The sequence below is a fragment of the Eleutherodactylus coqui genome, chromosome 7 (genome assembly GCF_035609145.1).
Source record: "Eleutherodactylus coqui strain aEleCoq1 chromosome 7, aEleCoq1.hap1, whole genome shotgun sequence".
Taxonomy (NCBI): domain Eukaryota; kingdom Metazoa; phylum Chordata; class Amphibia; order Anura; family Eleutherodactylidae; genus Eleutherodactylus; species Eleutherodactylus coqui.
This window is the reverse complement of record NC_089843.1, coordinates 156,138,632-156,158,253: the sequence shown is the minus strand read 5'-3', so window position 1 is coordinate 156,158,253 and position 19,622 is coordinate 156,138,632. Positions and strand designations below refer to the sequence as shown.

Below are 19,622 nucleotides of genomic sequence, written 5' to 3'. Positions count from 1 at the left end.
GTCACCGCTCATAGAGCCTGCCAATGTTCTGGAAAAGCTTGAAGCTTTAGGACTCTAATGGAAATCTATAATATGTTTCAGAAATATGTTCTAGTACTTGTAGTCACCTTTCTGGCAGCAGGGTCCTTGGGGTTCCTTAGGATGACAGTATTTTGTGCACCCCGGAGCTCCCTATCCTACATGCATTCTATGGCCGTCATCTAGTAGAGTTGGTCTGTGATGTCTCATGTTGGACAGAAGAAGTTTACTATGGCTTCTGATGATAACGGGGCTATGTGCTCCACTGTTACCAGAGGCAGGAAGCTTCATGTAAGGAATAAACTGCTAACGTGGTACTTCTGGACTGCAGAGGTTACTGGGACTACTGCAGCCAACTGTGATTATTGGGGAACCAGTGGTGGTCTCTGTCTGGTGGAAGGGGCTTTTCAAAAGACTCATATTCTAGTATATGGCGTTCACATTTGTTGACAGCACAGATTGGAGGAAGGAGAGTTGTCCTGACTACTTCAGATGGTAGACGGTAGAATGCCACCTGCCCCTCCGGATGCATATGTAAGACCCAATGATTGACACGCAGGTAAATCCTGTTCCCACCTGCTAACTAATGTCTGGAGCTACTATTTGGTTTGCTCTTTGATATGTGTTCAGCTGTCTGGGCACAACAAAGTCCTGCATGGGCATTGCCCTTAACAAATTGCAGCACCAGGGTAGACGCACTTAATTTTGTGTGTTCATTTTTGGCACTTGTATACTCAACAGTTTGCAACTAGACTTATTGCAATGTGTGAGTTTGTGTTCATAATGGCTTACTGACCTGAAAACCTGTTGTTTTTTTCTGTTGCATTCAGGGTTGTTGACAGCCTGTAAAAATAGCAGACTTTTTTTGTGTGTCCATGAAAAAAACGGAATTCATCTTTGATGCTGAGAAGCTTGTACAAATCATTATGATTGTAATTATCATTTTACGCTTGTCACGCAGTGAATGCTGCTAGTGTGTTCAGATGAGTATTCTGGACTACAGTCGTGTATTACTGAAATATCCTCTTTAGCATTTATTATGCTTCCGAATTTGTAAAAAAAAATCTAAGAATTGGAGTTGTTGCCATGCATAGTTTCTGCTGTAAAGCTGTGTTCATATTTGGTAGACAAATTGCATAGGGTCCAAACAAGAGACCCCTGTAGTTGTCAGAACTCTGGAGCAGCTCATTGGACAGATTAGAGGGCACTTTAGAAAGTAGTCCCGCCCTTATAGCTCTTCATAGAGCGTTAAGCGGAGGATTGCAATTTTTTTTCCAGAGACCTACTGGTAAAACAACACTACTAAGCGGAAGTATGATCTCCTCTCACCCACCTCTACATAGCGCTGTGACAGTTTTCCTGATGAAAAACTAATAACCGGCTCCCTTTTTAGAATTTCCTCCTGCTTTTTTTGACTTTCAGCTTTTGACCCAATAAGATAAGTTGTTTCCAGACTCTTCACTTCTTCCTCTACTATCTGCATTGGGGTGCATCCAGGGGCATAGCTAAGGGCTAATGGGCCCGGGTGCAAAAGTTTATCTTGGGGGCTCCCCAACTTTTCTTATCCCCTTAACAGAGGCGCAACTTGAAGCTCCCGGCCCCCAACTATAATGCTTTATTCATAGTGCTGGGCTCCCTATATGGAGAAGAGAGGCTTTATGGGGCTCCTGGGCCCAGGTGCAACTGCATCCCCTATAGTTACCCCAGTGGGTGCATCTATATGGATGGTCTGGATGTAGTACAATCCACACCATCAGCTGCATTTGCAAAATGGCATACATTTTTTTTCCTTTAAACCCTGAATTTACAGCCAAAACGCATGCACTTTTTGTCTATATGGCCTTTGGATTCGGCACTCCAGCATGCACCTCCATACCGCTCTGTTCAGCAACTCACAGGTGGCAGCACAGCGCTGACAGCCCCACCCAGGCACCCATAGCCACCCTCCAAGGTAGAAGGCAATGTGATAGAGAGGTGAAAAGGGCTGTCTATTAAGTGTGAAATCCACGCGGGGCACCTGCGCAGACGATCCACAGTTCAAGCAGCCCATAGAGCTGAATGGAGAATCCGCACTTAACCAGGCTGTTTTGTACCTTAACCCCTTCCCACTCCAGGGCGTAAGTTTATGTCCTGGCAGCGGGGTACTTCCCGCAACAGGGTGTAAACTTATGTCCTGAGGATAGCGCAAGATCATAAGCCGGCCTCCCGCTGTAACAGCGGGGGTGCATTGAAGATGCGCCCCCTGCTGTTAACCCCTTCCCTGTCGCGATCTATGTAGATCACGGCAAGGGAAGGGTTCACAGAGGGAGCGCACTCCCTCTGTGAAGTTGCTGGGCTATCGCGATATAATCGTAGGGAGCCCGGCTGGTTACCATGGCAACAGGATCAGAGAACAGCGCCTGTGATCGCTGTATAAGCGAAAAGACATTGCAAGACAGTAGTTCTACAATGCCTAATCACAGCGATCATCAGTGCTGTAAGTGCCCCAGAGGGACAAAAATAGTGTGCTTTTTCTCATATTAGCATAAAAAAGGTTAAAAAAAATCCCACATATTTGGTATTGTCACGTCCGTAACAACGTGTACAATAAGTTGCACATGCTTTTGATTCTGCACGAAAAAAAAGTTAAAAAACTGAGCGTTTTGCCTCCCTAAAAAAGCAATAAAAGTGATTAAAATAGCCGTATGTACCCCACAATGGTACCAATAAGGCCGCCTGCACACGGGTGGAAATCCCGCCGTGGGATTTCCCGCGGGATTTCCGCCACTGAAAGTTTGCATAGGAGTGCATTACAATACGCACTCCTATGCAGACGGCCGCGGTTTGGCCGCGCGAAATCTCGCGCGGCAAACAAACCGCGGCATGTTCTATTTTTGTGCGGGGCATGCACTCACCCGGCCGCCGGCTCCGGTCTGCGCATGCGCCGGCTGCGCGGCAGCCGGCACATGAAAGAGCCGGGGCCGCCAGGCGCGGGTGAGTACGCGCTCGTCCCTGCAGGCTCTCGGGTCGGGTCCCGCGGCGAGAATTCTCGCTGCCGGATCCGACCCGCTCGTCTGCAGGCGGCCTAAAAACTACAGCTCGTCTCGCAAAAAAATAAGCCCTTACAGAGCTCCGTACATAGAAAAATAAAAAAGTTACAGGACTTTGAATGCAGCGATTTAGAAAAAAAAGGATTTCCAAAAAGTTTTTTATTGCAGAAAAGGGGAAAAACCTAAAATAAGTAAGAATTTTGGTATCGTTGTAGCCGTAACGGCCCGCAGAAAGAAATGGATTTTGTCATTTATGCTGCATGATTAACGCTGTAAGAAAAAAAACCAAAATCTATGGCAGAATTGATGCATTTTCTCACTGTTATCATAAAAAAATAAGTTTTATAATAAAGTCAATGTACCCAAAAATAGCACCAATAAAAACTACAGTTCGCCACGCAAAAAGGAAGCCTTTATATGGTCGTGTCGACAGAAAAGGAAAAAAGTTATGACTTTTGAAAAATGGAGATGACAATCCGCCAAAAATCATTGCGTCCTTAAGCCCAAAATAGGCCATGCCCTTAAGGGGGGTTAAAGGGGTTGTCTCTCGGCAAACATCAAAATTTTACATTACCCCATTCCCCCTGTCACCCCCCTGGCATAAAATAGCCTTTTAAAGCGGTTTTTAAACCGCTTGCTACTCACCGATCCGACGAAATATGGAGTTATAAAAATCTTCTCCCTAAGATGGCCACTGGTGCTTTCCCAGGGATGCACTGCGGTTTTCTCCCATGGTGCACCATGGGCTCTGTGCGTTCCATTGCCGATTCAAGCCTCCTGATTGGCTGGAATCGGCACACGTGACGGGGTGACCAGCTCTCCGGCATGAGCGGCCCCATTCAACAGCCAGAAGCACGGACTGCGCAAGCGCGTCTAAAAACGCCAGAAGACATCAGAATTAGACGGATCCATAGCGACGGGGACGCTAGCAACGGAGCAGGTAAGTGAATAACTTCTGTATGGCTCATATTTAATGCACAATGTACATTACAAAGTGCATTAATATGGCCATACAGAAGTGTATAACCTCACTTGCTGTCGCGAGACCACCCCTTTAAGGACCAGACACTTTTTAGGGATTTTACCCATGTGGTGGTTTTACTACCCTATTTTTTTTCCTTTTAGCTATCAAAATTATTTTTGCTGTTTTTTTTTTTCTGTGACATATAGGGATATTTTTTTAATATCTTTTTTTTTTCTCTGTTTTTTAGTTTTATTAGGGGCAAATAAAGTATGCCAACGATTCCTCGTTTTGTTTCGGACATTTTGATATATAGTATGTATGGTTTTGGATTACAGGGCGCTTATAGAGACGTTTTAGGTTGGCGGCGGTTTTGGGTTATTCTCTTTCTTGTATGTATTGTTTTATTCTGTAATTTTGTTTTACTTTATGTAATTATGTTTTTTTACTATCTATGTCCCCCATGACATCATATAAGACCTCTGGGGGACATTCACATGTTTTTTCTTTTTATTTGACACTTTCCTACTGTAGCTGGGGCATCCATAGGAGCCCCAGGGACAGGGGAAAACAACATCTGTAGTGACATTAGTCACTGGCAGAGCTGACCAGGGTTTGTATGACCCTCCAGCTCTGCTGTAGCGGAGAACCCTGGTGGTCACATAACCCCCGTATCCCACAGTGAAAGTTACTCTTTCACTTTCTAGTTTCTCATTGAGCTCCGTGTACTTGTGGAAGCAGAAAGGGTTAAATACCCCTCCTGCCTTCTCCTCTGGGTTATCAGCTGTCACTAACAGCTGATAACCCGTCTTGCCCTCTGATTGATTGCAGAGCCAGGGGGCTTAATTTTACATACGGCTAAGCTTTAAGCCCAGAACCAGGCGCCGTAAATTTACAGTGCCTGGTCCTAAACAGATAAATTAAACACCTGATTTGCGGATCGCACGTGTGAAATAGAAATTGCAGCATGCTCGATTTTACCGCAGATGACGCCCGGATGGGCTCCATCCATCTCTATGGACTTTTCTCTCTTTTTTTTTTTTTTTTTAATTCTCCGCTCTGTCTCCTAGCAAGGTTGCGTATATATGGCATTTGGACAGTGTTGCATGCTCTACCCATAGAAAAAAATAGGCCTCTTGCTGCATGATACACGGTGAAATAGAGCATGCTGCAATCTTTCTCTCGCATGTATCTACACGCAGTGTTGACACGCTAATGTGAATGGATCAATGAACCATGAGCATGGATGGCCTTATAAGTCTCCTCTCTCACTCACCTTCTAGGTGCTCTCCCCAAGGAGAAAAGATAGTGTTCGTGATTCACTTATTCAATTTACCGTGTGTCATGCGGCCGTGCATTGCATGCGTAATATGCACTGAAATTGGGGTTGTGTGACTTGGCCCTTTAACTGCATTAGAAATGCCACCTTTTACCTGATTTTGAAAAGCAGTCCTCATGCTATTTTGTAGGTATTACAGCAAAGATTGGAATGTAACAAATATCAGTCACATCGCAATACTAGTATAGGCAGAGCCTGCAGGGTACAGGAATTCACAAGTATTCAGAGATTGTAAAGGGACACATATAGTTGGTTTACAGATGGCATTTGCTGAATTCAATAAATCACTTTATTGTTTTTGCTCAGTAAACACGACTTTGATTCTTGTTGATCAAAATTAGGTCAATTTGTGAATTACGTCACATAGTGATCCTTCTTACAATGCCCAACCAGAACAATTATTGTGTCACATAGGTCATAATGCTCAAACAGTCTTTAAGAGTACTTACGCTTTCACCTTCGGCCATTTTTGGCTCCTTCTGGCAGCTGAAGATGGCTCCACATAGCGCTATGCTCCGTCGGTCATTTTCGGCCCCTTCTGGCAGCTGAACATTGCCCCATATAGCACTCTGCTCCATCAGTCATTTTTGGCCCCTTCCGGCAGCTGAAGATGGCTCTACATAGCGCTCTGCTCCGTCGGTTGTTTTCGGGCACTTCCAGCAGCTGAAGTTTGCTGCATATAGCGCTATGCTCTGTCGGTTGTCTTCGGCCCCTTCCGGTAGTTGAAGATGGCTCTATATAGCGCTATGCTCAGTCGGTTGTCTTCGGCCACTTCCGGCAGCTGAAGATTGCTCCATAAAGCACTATGCTCCGTTAGTTGTTTTCGGCCCCTTCCGGTAGTTGAAGACTGCTCCATATAGCGCTATAAGGGGCTGTCTTCAGCTGCCGGAAGGAACCAAAAATAGCCAACTGAGTAGAAGCGCTCTGAAAGTGTAGGAACTCTTTAGGGTTGCTATTATACAAGCACTGTTAAGATTCGTGCACTAATTGCAAGTTCAGCCTGGCAGTTTCTAGCGCTCATGTAATAGCAGCCTAAATTAGAGCTAGTCACCCTCGGGTCACTTGCCCGCTCACTTAGGTTTCCAGAGGTCAGACTGATCTCAAACACTTGTCTGTAAAGGTTCACAGATGTTTATCCTCTTGCAGTCTTATCCTCCACAGTGCAATCTTGCTCAGTTCTCCTTAGCTGTACTAAGTGTTCCCTGACAAGGTGTGTCAGAAACACTATCTTTTCTCCTTAGGGAGAGCACCTGGAAGGTGAATGAGTAACGAGACTTCTAAAGGCCCATTTAGACACAATGATTATCGTCCAAAATTCGCTCAAAAGCCATCTTTTATAATCGTTGCATGTAAATGTAACCATCATTCACTTTTCTGCCAAATGATGGATTTTAGTTCTGCATGAAATCCATTTTTCGGCAGAACAGCTGCAAAGCAGGACTGCACACTGTGTTCTGCCCAGGAAGAGCTAATAACAGCTGATTACATTGTCTCAGCTATTCTTTGCCCCATGGCAGAACAAAGGGGATGTATTCATGGAACAACAGGTGGTCTGTTCCCTGAATACAGCTCCCTGCAGCTTGCACGCTACTAATTGGTACTAATAGGCATTAGTACCAAGTAGTAGTTTTATGCAAAATGATTGCTCAAGTCATCTTTTGAGCGATCATCTTTGTGTCTAAATGCACCTTAAGGCCATTCATGCCCCTCTGAGTGATATGCAAATAAGGGAGATGGAACAATACCTCTGCATCTCCCTTACTGACAATGTGTGTGACACAGATGCCCCTTAAAGGGGAACCTGTTACCTCCGTGCAGCAGCATAAACGCCCATTTACACTGGATGAATGTTGGGCAAACGATGCCTGACACTTGTCCCTGTCTTTCCTCGCTCCTGTGCTTTTGCACGGGAGCTAGCACAGCTGACTCGCACACGGAGCGGCCAGCAGGGGGGGGCAGTGCAGGAGATTTCTCTCCTCTCGCTCCTCCGCCCCCCTCCATTCACATAACACAGCGGCCGTTCGCTACTGAACGGTGGCTGTTTAAACTGCACAATGAGTGATGAGCTTCATCGCTCGTGAGCCCGGAGGGAGACAGAAGAAGAATCCGGCGGTGCGCAAGCGCGACTGTTCGTGCGACTAAGAAGCAGCTTTAGTCGGCGACATGGAGACGGGGACGCCAGCAACGGAGTGGGTAAGTGTATAACTTCTGTATGGCTCATATTTAATGCTCGATGTATATTACAAAGTGCATTAATATGGCCATACAGAAGTGTATAACCCCACTTACTTTCACGGGACAACCCCTTTAAGTTTAAACAGCCGCCGTTCAGTAGGGAAACGCTGTGTATTTCAATGGAGAGGGGCAGGGGAGCGAGAGGAGAGAAATCTCCTGCACTGCCCCACCGCCTGCTGGCTGCTTCGTGACCCAGCCAGCACTGTTAGCTCCCGTACAGGAGCGCAGAGACACAGGAACAAGTGTCGGGCATCGTTTGCCCAACACTCGTCCAGTGTAAATGGGCCTTAAGTTGTGGAGGTGACGGGGGTTTGGATGAGGTATTTTTTTTAATACTTGCTACTACCTGTTTCCCTGGTGTCCCCCTCTGAAGTCCGTGTGCCGCACTGAACATAGACTTGTACAGCATTAAACGTCCTCCTAAGCCACCAAACTGCAGCCCAAAAAGTGTAGCATTAGATTGAATTACCTCAAATGATACACCTGGTCTACAAATAATATTTAATGCCACATCCTGCAGAATTTATAGCAGTGTAATATATTACTAGATTACTGGCAAACTTTTTTATATGGAACATCTCTATTATAAGTTAATAGAAGTATTTGACTTGCCCGATCTTGTCCCATCATTAAAAACCCTATTTGGGTTATAATATTTGATATTTAAAAATCTGGCCGATACCTGTGCTCATGATCTTGAAGTATCCTTGCCATATACTTTTTTCCTTCATGAACATGTGACACTACAAAGGACCCTTGTCCCAGATGAGTGGCTGCACCAGTCGTACGCACAGATGCTGCGCACTAGTAGGTCACTGGGGCATGCTGGCTTATCTTTTAAAGAGCAACTGTCATCTCAGGTGACTTCTCAGAAAAAAGTTTTTGTATATGAGGAATAACACAACTTTTGGCCACTGTATGACTTTTTCGCTCTGCAGGCTTTATCTGTACTTTTAGTTCTCTCTGAACTCCACTTCAAAATGGGGTGTAGGCTAGCTGCTGTGATGCCTCCCATACACAGCGCACATAGAGAAGAGCTCTTGCTCCTCTATCTCTATTAAAGAGAAAGAGCAGCGTGGAAAACAATATACTGGAGTAATGAACAGTGTCGATGTTAATTCAGCACTGGGGTGAGACCGTAAAATAATTACAATCTATTACAAGACTCCAGGGAAACCAGGGTATAATAGACAATTCACAATTTGCCTGAGGCAAGCTAGTTTAAATTATGGTGTCCCTTTTTACTAAAAGGTATAATCTTTATTGGTATACACTTAAAAGGGGCATTTAAAAACCCAGTATCCTCCACATACTGCTCTAAAAGGTATTGCTTATATCCCATATTTTGTGGATGGGCAGGATTTCTCCCTCTTTACATGCTTGGCCATCTTCTTGTGTACTAGAAGCAATTGTTGGGTTTACTGAAATTAAAAGGCAACAAACAGCCTCTCCAAATGTTTCATTACTTCAGTAGCGTCATCAGGGGTTTGGGGCTAAATAGTGTGTTGTGTCTTAGTAAAGGCCCGTTTACACAGGATGATTGTTGGGTGCTTAAGTGCCCCACCGTTATTCCTTCAGCACTTTCACACAGGAGTGATGATGGTTCAGTGAATGGAGGTGGAGCAGTAAGAGATCGCGTCCGGCTGCCTGCCTCCATTTACAGTAAACGGGCAGTCATTCATAGATGGACTGCTTGTCTACACAGGCATATCTTTTTTTATTTTTTTTTATTTTACAGCTTGCACAAACTGTATGATAAGCAAGCATTCACACTGAACAATTATCGTTCAGATTTGCGCAGTCCAGCAAGAATCTGAATGGAATTGTTCAGTGTTAAAGGGCCATTGGCTAATAATCCATCTTGTCTGCATAAGACTTTTACCCTGAGTTCAAAATGATGGAACAATATCGTGGGCAGCAAAGAAGCCTGATATGTGAACACATTACAAAGTTTCTTATCACTGCTTGTTCTATTGACTCATGTGGAAGAAAAAAAACAAAAAAAAAACCAACCGCCACATACTGTATTAGATGGCCTTATAACCATAACATTGAAGGTTCTGTTATGCCTACTAGATACCCCTCCACTGAAAGGGAATGAAAACCCATCCTGATTGGTGCTCTTTGTGTTCTGTCTGAGACGATAAGCCCATCTTGGAGATCATTACAAGAAAAGTGTTGTGGAGTTACTGCTTTCTGACAACACTACCATTACTACTCTCACAGTTGACGTCCGTGAGAACTGGGTGACTAGGTACCAAGTTGTGTGGCTGAAGATATCTTTAATTTTCCTTTGAGCGTGATTGGAAATCAAGCTCTCCCTAACCTCAGATAGCTTCTCCACGTTAGACTTTTTTAACACCTTAATGATTTTTTTTATTTTTTATTATTTCTAGAGCCATAGAGTTATAATTTTTCAGTCATCATAGACTTACCGGGGCTTGTTTTTTTAGGAAAAGTTGAATTCCTTAATGGCATAATTTTGGGTTACATTTTGGGAAAAATTTTACTTTGCCATTGATTTTATTCATTTTTACAGCATACAGAATAAGTGTGATAACTTGATTCCCTGCATCAGCACCATTCCAACAATACCATGTTTATACAGTTTTTTAATATCGGCGAAGCTCTGTGAGGGCTTGTTCTTTGCTGGATGAGGTCTAGTCTTCATTTGATGCATTTTTGGGAACATAAAACAATTTGATCAATTTGATTTTGTTAAATTCTAGCATGTTTTTTAAAAAATTTTTTACATTTTCCATGCAGAAATAAATAATGTTAAATTAATTCTGCAGGTTGGCAAGATTACGTTGATACCAAATGTATAAAGTACTGTGTTTTTCTAGTTTTTCACATTTAAAAAAAATTCTATTGCCACATGCAAAAATCTTCTACTTTTTTTCACTTTTTTTTCTGGCCATCAATGGTGCTGTGTGAGGGTTATTGTTATTTCTTTTTTTTCAGGATGACTTGTACTTTTAATGGTTCCATTTGGTTAACCATATGAATTTCTGATTGCTTAATCTTCTGTTTTTACCACGCTTTTTTACATTTTACTTTCTTCATGGCATGCACCGTGCGGGTTAAATAATGGACTAACATTTTATTACTTTTAAAAACTAAGAGGGAAAGGTGGGGTTTTGACTTGTTTTTTAACACTTTTTTTTGTAAAAAGCACTATATTTTTGTCCCACTAGGGGATTTCAGTATTCTCACATTTGATTGTTCCTATGATAAAATACTTCAGGCTGCTTTTCATAGTCACTCCCTCTGTCAGCTTTTATATGCTGCAGTCACATTGATTGTGGCATGTGAAGGGTTAGATTGCTGGGAATAGCAGTATCTCTGGTCCCAACTTATTAGAGCTGGAGCCTAGTTGTTATAAGGCAACCGAGCTCCTGCTCCCCCCTGGCCCAGGATTAAAGCTCCTGCAATCGAGCAGGCCGGGTCCTCAGATTTGAGTGACAGCCGAGGCCCCGTAAGAGGAGACAGAAGCACCCAATGAGCACTATGTAGTGACTAGATGAAGCGGCAGAGCTGCATGGTTACATGGGGGGATTTTTCCCACTGTAACTGGGGCTCCTATGTGTGCCCCAGTTAAAATGGAAAAGTGTGAAATAGACAGAAAAAGACAGCATGAGGATGACTTGTACTTTTTAATGGTTCCATTTGGTTAGCCATATGAATTTTTGATCCCATGACCTAATGGGGGGACACAAATGTTTAAAAAAATTTGTTACAAAAATAAGTTAAATTACAGAATAAAATAAGTGTGAGAAAAAGACACCCTACCAATGCCAACCTAAACCATTGCCATATCTGCCCTGTAATATGAGACTACATATTGTATATCAAAATGTCTGAAACAAAATGTGGAATCCATACCTATACCTAATTTTAGCGTAATTATAATAATTTAAAAACTAAATAATAAAATAAATAAATATAAATATATATATATATATATATATATATATAAATAAATAATAGGGTTTTTTTACCCCTAAAAAAACATTCAGTGAAAAAAAGATACTATGTGTCACAAAAAACAGCAAGAATTATTGAATCTTTTTGGTAGGTGAAAAAAAAACAGGGCCTTTAAAATCCCTAAAAACTAACTGGTCCTTAAGGACTGAAACACCCTGATCCTTAAGGGGTTAAAGTGACGAGATGTATTATTTATGAACGATTTTCAGTCATTTTTGTCTAACTTTCCATTTGCAGAGTTTTGAGTGAACATTTCAATGCAGTGAAAAGATCTGCGAGATCTAGCTTTGGGAATATCATGTGTCCCGGCTCGAGGCCCCATGATGTCATGTTGTGAATAGAGGGATAAAAATAATGGTACAAAGCCAAAATGTGACCCCTGAAGGGAGTGGTGGTTTCATAGCTAACTGGAGTCACCTTCTGCTTCTGGTAGCTTTGTACGCAAACCTCTTGGGATGCTAAGGACTTGTAAATATGCGACTAGGCGAAAGGTAAGGTTGGGGTGCTTGTCTTGTAGTTCATTTATAGTATACGCACTGTAGTACACTCGTTAATATACTGTTTTATCAGATACAGCTCATCTTGTGCCCAAAGTTATGTAGTTGGTCATGTAAGTTCTGATTACCTGTAAAGTTATATACAGAGTGCAGCGTCCCATAGGGAGACCCTGGACACCTGACATACATAGGTAGCTGGGAGTGTATAGTGCTGACGTGTCACGGTGGCACTTACCAGTCTCCTTCCTGGAGGGACACACGCGGCCAAGGCCCGAGTATCACTGCAGGCCACCAGGGACACCCCTAGGGGATAGGGAGATGCCCAATACACAGGATAACAGGGATTGTAGTTATCACGCGTGACTCCACTGTTCCTATACACACTGGTATAACCCTCGGCGGATAATAAACTCAGTCTCAGACAGTTCTATAGTCCCACGGGTTTCTAGGAACGATTACAGCCCAGCAAACTTTACTTGAAAAACTTGGAACAATTATTACAAGGCAGTTCACTTATAAACCTTACAGTGCAGGTAAAAGGCTAGTCTTCAGAACGTTGTACCTCCACACGGCTCTCATCAGTTTAAAGACGCACGTGTGTGAACAGTGATTATCTTCTTGCAGTAACTCCACGCAGTCTGGAAGACGTGTGGGTGTTACAATTGAAGTACCTCCAAGCGGTGATCCAGGCTCCAGATGGCCGTGTAGGAAAATTAAACAATGAGGGAGTACCTCTGCACTGGCCTTGAGAAAAAGTAGTTACTTACAATTGCTCTCTCTCTTTCTTGGGGGCTCACCCCACTTACATCCAACATACAAGCAGCACGGGATATCTATCCTTCTCTTCCGTCATCACCACATGGAGGCAGAAGGTGCCTCCATGTGGCTCTGTAGTTTAGACTCTCTCATCTCCAGAAGATGGAAGTCCTTTCCTGCTCTCAATCACTCCTATTTATACCTTCTCTCATACCACATGACATGACAGACTTGATACATTTACATGCAGGCTTTGGATTTTATTGAACATTTAACCCTTCTAGCGCTACAGCTAGGCAACACTCACACTGGAATTGACCAGACAGGCTTGCACAGTGCATCCACATAGGACAAACATGTATGACATTTATGGAGGGAACCAGGATGTTGTACTGGGTCACTACAAGAGCGTTTGTAGTCTATGCCATGTGGAGATCAAAAGAGGGGTTCCTTCACCCAGGACAGAAGGCTTGTGCATGGGATATCAGCAGGTTTGGGGGTTAAAGGGTGGGATTGGTCAGTACTGATCTAGACTGGATCCATGTGGTAGCTGGTGTGTCAGTATCTATGAATCGGAGAAATTTAGCCCCCTGTGAAGTTGTATTTGCTGTAGGACTTTATACAAGATCCTGGATTTTTGGGGGCCCAAATAAAAGTTCTATATTTAATAATTGATTTCTTTTAGTTCTTTAGGCCCTAAGTAAATTGGAAGGGTTTGTAATGAGTACAATAGCCTAGGGATTTGTGTCATTTTAGAAGGTTGGCTCATCCCGTGAATGTCAGAGGAAAATGTTGACAAATTGCCATCAGGCTCTCCGTGTTACTGATGGATGTAGTATTATATAGTTAGCATAACTTGTATTTATTGATCTATAGGATGTGGTGTTCACTGAGTGGTCTGTAGGAGTATGGCCGGGCTCACGTGGCTGTATGCGTAAAACTCTGCGCGAGTACACAGATTATATTTGGTAACCAGGCCAATTAGTTTAAATGTTTTCTCACTCATCTTGTATATCAATCTTATCTGTTCCTTCTGTTCTCTAACATACTGCCTGCAGATGGAACATTTTTTTTCTTATGACAGGTTCCTTTCAAAAGCAAATTAAGCCTCTTATGCAGTGATTCGCCATTCTTTTTAATGCACTTAGATAACTGGGCTGATACAGGAACATGAGCAAGCTCATTGATAGCAGATGTAGGAAGTGTAATGGTGGCCATACCCAAGTGCATAACATAAATATACGGCATGCAGTTTAGGAAGATTGGAATGGGCCCGGGAGACGTGCCTGCTGTATACCTGGTGGGTGTTAGCTGACACCTGCCAATAATGGCCATAATTGGAACTAGCTCAGTTTGCAGCGATTAAAGGGGTTGTCCCGCGAAACAAAGTGGGGTTATACACTTCTGTATGGCTATATTAATGCACTTTGTAATGTACATTGTGCATTAATTATGAGCCATACAGAAGTTATTCACTTACCTGTTCCGTTGCTGGCGTCCCCGTCTCCATGGTGCCGTCTAATCTTCAGCGTCTAATCGCCCGATTAGATGCGCTTGCGCAGTCCGGTCTTCTCCCTTCTGAATGGGGCCGCTCGTGCCAGAGAGCAGCTCCTCGTAGCTCCGCCCCATCACGTGTGCCGATTCCAGCCAATCAAGAGGCTGGAATCGGCAATGGACCGCACAGAAGACCTGCGGTCCACCGAGGGTGAAGATCCCGGCGGCCATCTTCACAAGGTAAGTAAGAAGTCACTGGAGCGTGGGGATTTGGGTAAGTACTACCCGTTTTTTTTTTTTATCCCTGCATCGGGTTTGTCTCGCGCCGAACGGGGGGGCTATTGAAAAAAAAAAAACCCCGTTTCGGAGCGGGACAACCCCTTTAACTATTGAGATTCCAAGGTCATTGTTGCCTGTGCCATATAAACGACCCCTCCCCTCCTACGAAGTGAATGCAGGTTGCTGGTGGGTTAGCATGGCAGCCTTGTGAAGGGCTCCAAGGGCCGCCGTTCCTGGATGCCTATTAGGCCCTGCCCATAGTAGGACTTCAGTGGCAGCATTGAACATTACTATATACTGCAATTCAGAAGTATTGTTTTTATATAGTAAGGGTGCATTCAGACGACCGTATATCGGCGATATACGGCGTCTCTCTCTGCAGAGGGAGGAGGAGGCTGAAAGAGCTGGGAGCAGTGCTCTGAGCTCCTGCCCCCTCTCTGCCTCTTCCCCCCCCGCCCCCGTTCCAGCTCCTCTCATTGCAAATAGTGCAGAGGGGCGGAGAGGAGGCAGAGAGGGGGTGGGAGCTCAGAGCACTGCTCCGGGCTCTTCCAGCCTCCTCCCCCTGTAGAGAGAGACGCCGTGTATGGGCTGGGCGTGAAAACCCAGCCGATATACTGTCGTGTGAATGCACCCTCAGAGTGATCAGAAGTTCAAGTTGTCCATTACAATAAAGAAAAATCAAAATGTAAACAATAGTCTGAACTACTAAGATAGTGCATTATTTATCCTACGTGGTAAATGGTATAAAAAAAATGGAATGCACAAAACCGGATTTTTCTTTTCTTGTTTTGGTTACTCCATCTCCCAAAAATTAAAAGTGATCAAAAAGTTGAATGTACCCCAAAATGACAATACTAAAAACTACAGCCCTGCAAAAAAAAAAGAAAAGAAAGGTCCTCACATAGCCCAGTTGGCAGAAAAATTTATAATGCTATCAGTTTCAGAATTTGGTGATAAAAAGCAGGTTTTTTTTCCCTTCAAAATTTTTTTTAAAGTAGTAAAACATAAACTTTATGAACTTGGTATTGCACTAATCATGCTGGCCCACAGAATAAAGTGAATGGCATTTTATATGAAACAATGAACACCAATGAAATTTATGGCTCTGGGAAGGCAGGGATGAAGAAAAAAAACTATATTTAAAAAAAAAACAAAAACAAAAAAAACCTCTGGTCTTGAAGAGGTTAATTAGCAGAAACGGATTAAATTACCAGCTGTATAGAAGAGGAGAGCGCAAAGACGTACTGTTTTTTTAATTTTTTGTTTATTTCCCATTTGAAGGGAGAATGTTTATGGATTTTAGTGGCTTTGAAAGCGTAGATTATTTCTTCCTTAACTCGTGTAAGAAGATCTTGTAATGGAAGTCCCAGTAAATACTGTATAACGTATTGGCTATTATACAGTTTATTCACATTATTGTATCTGTTTTCAATGAAACCCAAGACATGTTGGTAACAAGCCCCACTTCACAAAGGATAAGCATTACCTATTAAGTAGCTGCCTAAGTGCTTAAGTGTGTTATAGGAGTGTGAAAGATCACTGAATCCTAATGTACAGCCATCGGGTAAGTGATCGGGAGGCATTTAGTAGGTGAGAGGAGAGTTGATGTTTAGTAACTGGAGCTTGGTTTTCATTTCAGCATTTCGTAAGTCAGTCGCCAAAAGATTCTTAACCAAAGCAAATAATCTCTGAAATATTTTTTCCCCTACACTGATCTGAATTATTTAAAACCATGAAAGAGATACAGTATATGTGAGCGTATAACGTAATTCATTGCCTGGAGCGACACTACTAGGATGAGGCGCTAGGAGAACTTCACACTGAAAAGCACATTTGCTCATCCCATAGCTTATTAGTCCCTGCATTAGAACACTGAGTGGGGGAATCTTCTCTGTTATATGCCCATAGGTGGTGTGCGCCAAATATTAAGACCTATGTGTTCTTGCTTTACAGGGGAGCCTTCTCTGTGGTGAAAAGATGCATGAAGATTACCACAGGACAAGAGTATGCCGCCAAAATCATCAACACCAAAAAGCTTTCTGCAAGAGGTATTCATTATAATATGTCAAGCTTATCTTTTACGAAGTCTTTGGGTGGCCAAGCTCCTTAAGGCACTCATTAGTCAAAAGTCGTCCCAACCAGCCAATTTTGTTGGGAGAGGATGACTGTTGCATATGCATGGGGCTTCTTGACTTTTCCCCGAGAGATGAATTTCGACGCCTGATCCTTCTGTCTTTCCTGGAGACCACCAGAGCTGCCTGGCTGCGGCTTTCTCCACTTTCCCAATGGAAAAGGCTTGGCTGCACTGATCGCCCATGTTTTTGGGGAGTCAGTAGAAATAGCCGTTGGTCGAATGTTTGTTCGATAAACAACTATTGAGGGTATACACCTTTTTAGACGGCTTTCAACCTCCCAGCTCCCATATACATGCACATTCTGCTTGTAGAGGGGACTAAACCTCTTCCAGATGACTTGGGCATTGACTTATTTCGCGTGGGAATGAAGGATGAGATTTTTTACTTTATTTTATTACATGCGATGCGTTCTGTATGCACAGTCTAACAACTCATAGGGGTCATTTAGATGGAAGGGCTGAGCATACAGCAATGCATTTGTAGTATAACTACAGTAGGGTTTCACAGTTGCACTAAGGGAGCGTTCATAGCGTTAATGTACACTCTGTGTGACGCCCCTCTGGGCTCGGTGACAGCTGTTGAAAACGGCGCTGCGACTGAATCCCCAAATAGAAACCAAAGGAACTATTGACTTCTATTGTGGGGTTTTCAGAGGATAAATTCCTCTATGCTCAAGGTTAATCTTTTTGCATTGAATCATTTGTTATCCTCTGTATGCAGATTGTGGGCAGTTTTTTTTTTTTTTTTTTAACCGAACTACGCTAATACGGTGTAGATGCTCAATTCAGCACTTTGATGTCCGTTTTACCAGGATTCTATTTGCTTTATTTGGAGTTTAGAATAACATAGTTGACTTCACTCTTCTGTACGTCCCATAGAGAGGAAACAAACGGAAACTAAAGAAATGTCCATATCATAATAAAGTCAATGCTTCCTTTTGATTTAGTTTAGGGATTCCATTGCAGCGCTGTTTTCAGCAGCTGTCTACTGTGTTACAATAAGACCCTTTTATTACTTATTATATAGGTTTTCAAAGGATAAATTCCTCCATGCTCAAGGTTTTTTTTTTCTTTACATTGAATCATTTGCTATCTTGTGTATGCTCATAGGCAGGTTATTGTACCAAACTGAGCTAATACAGAGTAGATGCTCAGTTCCGGCCCGGAGGGTTCTTCATTAGAGATGAGAGAGCGTACTCGCTAAGGCAAACTACTCGAGGAGCGAGTAGTGCCTTATGCGAGTACCTGCCCGCTCGTCTCAAAAGATTTGAGTGCCAGCGGGGGAGAGCGGTGAGTTGCGGGAGTGAGCAGGGGGGAGAGAGTGAGAGAGAAATCTTCTGCTCCCCGCCCCCCGCGGCCACCCGACTCTTTTGAGACGAGCGGGCAGGTACTCGCATAAGGCACTACTCGTTCGAGTAGTTTGCCTTAGCAAGTACGCTCGCTCATCTCTATTACTCATCATGTTGGTTAGACCCTTCCATACTACAGCCACCAAGCAACCTCCATACATACATAGTGCTCGGTATCGAAAGCAAATGATATAAAAGGTCCCCTTTTAAAGGGTGGCTTTTACCTCTTCGGCCAATGGCTAGTCCTCATGACTATCCTCATATCTTGTTGATTAACATAAAATTTCCCTGTGCATTTATATCTAGATTATTTTCTAATGGCTATTACAGGAATTAACCCCTTGGAAAGGTGCAGCGACAGGAAGAGGCAGATGAGACTAGTGTGGCTCAGGGCTTGTCAGTGGGCAGTAGGCATTCTGCGACATGGGAGGAAGATGCTTCTGTGGTATGTTGGGAAGAAATAGGTCAGAGCTTAATTGAATCACATTCCTCTTCATTATTTACAAATGAACTTGCTCCATGAAGACATGCAGTATGTAACTATGGAGCCTGGCAGATTCCTTCTGCGGCTAGCTGGCTTTAAGGCTACATCATTCTGGGATCTTGGAATTATTTGTGTATATGTACAAACAGGTTGTACTTTCTTCAGACGACTTACTTTAAAAATAAACCCATTACCACCTCCAGTACCACGCAGAAGAGAGGATCTGGAGAGAGAAGGTGCATACATAATGCTTTCCTTGCTGTGTCTGAAATAGATCTGTGTGGGTCTTCACAGCACTGGTATAATGAGAGCTGCTATTTTTGCTACCAGTCATTTTTAGAAACCCAGCAAAAATGTGCACTCTTCTGCTTCATTACAATTGCTTGTAAAACTGTGCTTGCAACGACTCCCAGCAGTGTGCTTTACCTGATCTTTTCCTCCACCGGAATAAGTCGCATCCAATCATGCTATAAATGATAGGGCTGCTTTTTTAATTTACATCTGCTTGATAATTTAGGTGTTAATATTTCATCATTAGGTATAACAAGATACGTAATTTTATTGTAGGTGACTAAATTAGTGTGATCATATCCCTTTGCAAATTAAATGGGTTGCCTGAGTTGTAGCTCATCGGTAAAACCCCTTCTGCATGCAGTAACATAATAAATAGACATAGACTCTCCCTGTTCCGCTCGGTCCTCTGCTCCTGTGTTTATTTACATGCTGCAGTCCCACCCACTTCAAGGGACCTCACTGCTGCTGCAGCCAATAACTGAGCTGGGGCAGCTTGTAAAAGTGACATCAGAGGGAAGACCCGGAGCAGCATCATGGGACAACCAGGAGCAGGGAGAGGTGAGTAAATATCCATTTGTTATGTTACTGTATGCCAAAGGAGTTTTACTGATAAGTTACAACTTGACCATCCCTTTAAGGATGCATTCGCATCAAAACTCTGTGGTTTTTCCACAGTGGAAATGTTTACTGTTAAGTGAATGAGATTAAAGTAAATAATGTTCACATGTAGAGGAAAAAAACACAGTGGATTTTCGACTGTACTGTA

General features: G+C 43.2%; 1 protein-coding gene across 5 annotated transcripts in view; it reads left to right on the top strand.

Moving 5' to 3' along the window:
- The window catches only part of CAMK2D (calcium/calmodulin dependent protein kinase II delta), a 223,468-nt gene that overhangs the window by 11,393 nt on the left and 192,453 nt on the right, over positions 1-19,622 (top strand). For all 5 annotated transcript variants that reach the window (XM_066573877.1, XM_066573872.1, XM_066573874.1 and 2 more), the window contains exon 2: positions 16,549-16,643. In XM_066573877.1, coding sequence (XP_066429974.1) covers positions 16,549-16,643 — 95 coding nt within the window. The remainder of the gene's footprint in view (positions 1-16,548; positions 16,644-19,622) is intronic.